Source organism: Sinocyclocheilus anshuiensis, unplaced genomic scaffold (genome assembly GCF_001515605.1).
Source record: "Sinocyclocheilus anshuiensis isolate Anshui unplaced genomic scaffold, SAMN03320099.WGS_v1.1 scaffold467, whole genome shotgun sequence".
Lineage (NCBI taxonomy): Eukaryota > Metazoa > Chordata > Actinopteri > Cypriniformes > Cyprinidae > Sinocyclocheilus > Sinocyclocheilus anshuiensis.
In genome coordinates, this window is record NW_015549599.1 from 82465 (window position 1) to 88119 (window position 5655).

Genomic DNA, 5655 nt, shown 5'->3' on the forward strand with positions numbered 1-5655 from the left:
CTTTTGAGAGACTCCATATGCTCGCACTTCTCTGGGTAAAGAGTTTTTTTTCCCCTTCCTATTTCTAGTGTGGTTTATACTAGTCTATTAGCGAGCAATTTGATTAGGCTTGTCGGTAACAGCCCTCAAAATGTATTTTAGCATTACCCGTGTGTCTAAATATTTGTAAAGCCAATATAGACAATAGACGGGTTTGGGCATCAACTAGGCCTAATAAAAAAATAAATACAAATAAGTATTTGGGCGTCTCTAGCCCAGTAACAGTGTTGAATTCGTAAAACACATACTTAATGACTAGATGTATGTTGATGTATCATCCTAACTGGACTCGAGCAGCTGTTGCTATGGTTACAAGCAAAAGCGATTTCTGTTTGCACGCGTATGCGTTTATCGCACTGTAAAATAATGTATCCGACTTGTTTCAAAAGTATACAAACTTTTAAAGACTCCCAGAGTTTTATGATCCAAATTTATTATGATTCAAAACGCGCCCATTATTCGAAAAATGTTGCAAACTAGATAAAAGCTCTCGAAATTGTAGCATACTAGTTGCCTGCTTCGTTAGTAGTGTAGATGGTGTGTTGAAGGCAGCGGCTCTGCTTTTGCAGTCTGACTACACTGAGTCCGCCCATTCTTCTTGACAGCTCCGTCTTTCACCAACACACTGACTGCGCTTTTTTAAAGGTCCTGCGCGAAAGCCTTCCCAGGCGCGTCATGCACAATATCTCGCATATTTTTTTCTTCACCTAAAATCAGCGCTGTTTTCATCAAGCAAGTTTTCTGACACCTAAACAACGCCCGCGTTTCTAGTTTTTTCCTCGAACGGACAAACTCTCCTGTTCAGCTTCTGGAGATGGGGATGCGTGGAGTTTTGTTTTACGCATTTTTAGCGGTTTACATCGATCCATGTCGGGGGACTTTAATGAACTGCGATGAAGTGCGTAAAGTTTTCCAATTGAAGGAAATCGGACCTGTAAAATCAATACCTGAAACACCGAAAACAGGTAAGATCCAACCGAATCTGATTTCGAATTTTGTCTCAGTTAAGTAGGCTATCGTTTTTGTTCCTTCCCCAACACATCACCGTTCTTAAGACGATCCTTTAAAATTCCCAAAACAATCTAAAGCTTTATGATGTCAGATTGTTAAATGTCAAAGATTTAGAACACTGTTTGGAGATTTATACATTTATTTTAATGGAAGGAATAGCATTCTTGATGCGGAAGTTTTAAAGCAAAATTCAACGGGAAACCTGTAACGTTTCCACGTATCGAACATGTCAAAGATTTGAATAGTTTTATTTACTGCGCGATATTCACCCAAAGTATTTCATCGCTTGATATGAACTTCAAATGACGCTTTCAAGACGCTTAAGTCATAGCCGTAGGGCGCGTTTACCGGCTTTACTGAAAGACTGACGGACATTAGCCTACTTTTCAAATAAACTCCGTTAATGAATGGTGTCTCATGCAACAGTTAACAGCTTAAAGTTGTTTCACTTCCCTCGAAAGACTTAAAACCAAAGATTTTAATTTTACTTTCAGGAAAATCACATTTAGGCTACTCAAAGAATTTGGAAGTAGCATCTGAAGTTGGTTGGAAGATATGCGCTGCTGTTAAGGTTTCAGGATTTGTACACGATTTCCCCTGACAGGAAATTGAGATAAAGATATTTTTAGATATTTGGAATATTTTGAACTTTGATTAATATTGTGAACACTGAACATAACCCATTCACTCATCAAACCCAGCAGTTTTGGTTTACTTGGCATGTATTCATTTAAATCAGCTGAGATTTAAAATCAGCTGTTTTCTCAAACCACATCTGGAGCTCAAGTATACTGATACAAGGTCAGAAACTAACTTGTGCCACTTGACTGCAAAACACAGCTGTAATTAGTCATGAGAAGATGTGTTGTTTGGTTTAAACAGCTGTCATGTGTATCTCTGAGGACTGTTTGTTTTGTGACCTCTGAGCTTCTGAAATGGTCTTTATCAGCTTGTTTGGATAATAGTCCCATTTTGCTGTTGCTCTTGTGATCTGAAACTAGTTTTGTGATCTCTCAAATAATGGACATTGATAGTCTTGAGCTGCTCATATGAGGGGAAAGGCAACCTCTAACCAGTTTGACAAACTTTGCTGCGTTAATGGATGTTAAGTGGCTTGAGGAGAACGGCTTGTACACTGTTTCCCACAGAGGTCATCAAATGGAGCTTACTTCAAAGTGCTGCTTGGAAGATGTTAGTCTTACAGGAATTTAGAGCTAGAGGTTGTGTGGATTGCTTTTAAAGTCTTGTCCTACTTAAAAAAAAAAAACCCTTCATGTGAGGCATTTATAATCATTACTCATCCTGATCTCCAGAGATTTTGGTTGGGACTGGGAGCAGTTAACATTTTTATCCAGTTTTCAGATTAAGTTTTAGATTAAATGTTCTTTATATAAAGATCAGGTAAATAATTTAGTAATTGCCTCTCGTAAATGCAGAAATGCACTAGTTAATGTCTTGACAAGGGCAACAAGGCCAGGAGTCATTTTGCTTAAAGGGAGGTCTATTTCTCTCGAGCCTTATAGTCACTTTTTTAGTCAATTTTCCTTGTTGTCCTCTTTAATTTTGTTTGGTTTGCTAATGATCTTTTTGGAAAATAGCTATTTAAAGTTTCACAGATTTGGAGAAAACGTCATTAATAAATGAATTGTTAGTCTTACATGTTGAGTTCAATTATGCTGCAAAAACAGGTATATGGTTTCATGGTTTCTCTTTTCTGCCTATTATAAATGTGCAGTGACCATAACGTAAATCATTACAGACCAAGTTTGACCTTGTTGAAGATGTTCATTAAAGGGGTCATATGATGTTGCTAAAAATAACATTATTTTGTGTATTTGGTGTAATGAAATGTTTATGCGTTCTTTATGTACCAAGAGCTTGTAACACTTCAAAGAGAAAGGAAAAATTTAAATTGCATCATATGACCCCTTTAAGCCGTTTTTTTTTCCACCTTAGGTGTTCTGTCAACAAATCTTGAGATGGACTTGCATTCTGCTTCTTTTGATTTACTGTCTTTCCCATCCCACCACTCTTTCCTTCAGGTTTAATTTTTATAAAGCAATATGTTTAAAGCATTCCTGGCTCGTTTGGTTTCATTAAAATGTTGTGCAGCAAAGAATAAACAATCTTGAAGGACACACTTCTATTTCAGTTTTCTAAATGCTGTAGTGTTTTTCTTCTCTCTGCTTCCAATCTTGGATGTTAGTAGCAATGCAAACTGTTTGATGTTCAGCGATTTCTGTGCTAATTGTATCCCACACCACATGATCTGTGTGAGAGCTTAGGTCCTAAAACATCAAATAATAAACTGACCACCATAGTTGGTAGGTGGGTAAATAAAATATTAAAAAATAATCACGTTGACATTTAAACAGTTCTTCATAGGTGTTTATTTCTGTAAGTTAGCATTACTCAGTGCGTGCCAGGCATTTTTCTTGTCAGAGAAGCTTGTAAAATGCACTGGCTGTCTTTACTGAATCACACTTTTCATTGCTTTACTCAGACCCCTAAAACACAGACTTGCCTGTCACTGCTAGCAGCCTCACGTTGCATTTGTTTTGATTTGATCAATCTTTGGGTTTTGTGGGAATTCCTTCATAATGCCTTCATGTAAGAAAGTGCTGGGAGTGTAAGAGGCTTCAAAGAAGCATGAACTTTAGAGCATTTTCTCTTTTATTTGAGCATTGGGATGTAGTGGGAGAGGTGTCAACATAGGCTGATTGGAAAAAAATCCAAAACGTACCTATACACACAATTAACTGCAGTTTCCAGCTGAAATGAATGCTAGATACAGTTAAACACCAAGAACCTTTATTTCTTTTTACAAAAATTATGATTATTAATCAATAATCTGTCTTTGCAAAGCCTTATTCCCATGCAGTCCCATGCATAATACTGTTATTATTACATCAAAACACTTTTATCATAGTGCATGATTTGTAAACAAATGTTTTGATGTAGTAAACAAGCTCAGTATCGCACCTAGTGCAGCATTGCACTTGCGATACAAAACGCTTTGGAGTCCCGTGAAACACAAGTCACGATAAAGACTTGTCAAAGAAAACTAAAATGCCTGTTTCTTCAGCAAATTTGTTTTTATGTTTGCTTTTGTTAACACTGTCGGTTAGTTTTACTGTAGGTGGATTGTTATTTTCAAACATGATAGTGAATTAACCTTTTAGCACCACTCACCGGACATTTCATTTCTGCACCGCTACAATACACAATAACCAACATAAAAAAACAAACAAACAAACAAACAAAAAAACCTTGTCAGATTTACGTTCCATCTGTTTTGGATAAAACTGAATGCACTTTTAGCGCCACTAATAGGCATTTCACTTTGAAAATGTCATGAAACATGCAAAAACAATGTAATATTTTGCAGAAGTGTCGCCCCAGTCATGTTTTCCTATGAGCCTGGGTTGAAAGTTTATTTGCAGCAAAAAAAGTGGTTTGACACCATGTCAGCAAGGAGGTTCTCTATCTGTGGGATGACCTACACAGAGTCCCTTCTTTCAGTCATCTATAACAATTGCCAAATCTCACAGCCTGTTGAATCATGTGAAACCAGGGGAAAAAAAGGGAGGGTGGAAAGTTCACAGTTGGATGGATTCATTCTCTCAGGTGATTACACTGAAACGTCTAGTGGGTTGTGAGTGAGAAATAAACACTGGGGCACTTTCATTTCATTTTAGCGAGACAGAGATTAATTCCTTTCCTCACGCCATCTCCTTTGCATCTTGCTCAGGAACTCAAAACAGTGCATTGCGGCATGGTGATAGTGTCTTTAGCAACACTTGACTCGTCCTGGCACATCCCGTACTGTTCTCCTAGAGCTATAGCGCCGTAGGTGCAGTCATTTAATTTGACCTTTTTGGGGAGAAAAAGTTTGTAGTGATGGAAAGTTTTCATCGGATCTCAGCAGGATAAGAATTTTGAAGGCTGGAGATATCAGTCCTTTCATCCTCCCCACCCTACTAGCCTGCAGTGGCTTGCACAAACCCGGTGGGGGCATGAGTCTGATAATGGCCCTTAACATGAGTGGATTCGTAAATGTAACGATAAGATTTTTAAAAACATTTTTTCCAAAAATCAAGCTGTGTTTGTCCATACACAACCACTGCCGCAACACTGTTTAAACTGCTTGGAAGTTGCTTCCTTCCATGTGTGTCAGCATGTGTGTATATATATATATATATATACTGTACATACGGGCCCTAAGATTTTATTATTTTATTAATATTATTATTTTGTGTAAATAAGTCTGATCACTTTGAAATAACTATATACTAACTCTCTCTCTCTATAATCATAATAATCATAATAATAATAAACTTGTATTTTTGAATAAAATTGTTTAGATGAAAAAAAAAAGTTGACAAAAAATTAACTCTTTTTCCTAGATGCAGAAGTCTCGTAAGGACATTTGGTGTTTTAATAGATATTTTAAGTTTAAATAGTTTAATTGAATATGAAGTATGTGATGCTGGTCTTCACATGTACCTCTTGTGAAGTATAGGAGAGCACAAGTCTAAGTGGACGTCCATGACATGCGGAGTCCCACAAGGCTCAATTCTTGCACCGCTCTTGTTTAGCCTGTAT

The 5655-nt window shown here is 37.2% G+C and overlaps 1 protein-coding gene across 1 annotated transcript in view; it reads left to right on the forward strand.

The window, feature by feature from the left end:
• Nucleotides 1–715: 715 nt before the first annotated feature.
• Nucleotides 716–5655, forward strand: part of LOC107658649 (glypican-5-like) — a 276918-nt gene continuing 271978 nt past the window's right edge. Inside the window, exon 1 of the mRNA XM_016447293.1 lies at nt 716–1004. Coding sequence (XP_016302779.1) covers nt 854–1004 — 151 coding nt within the window. The 5' untranslated portion in view covers nt 716–853. The remainder of the gene's footprint in view (nt 1005–5655) is intronic.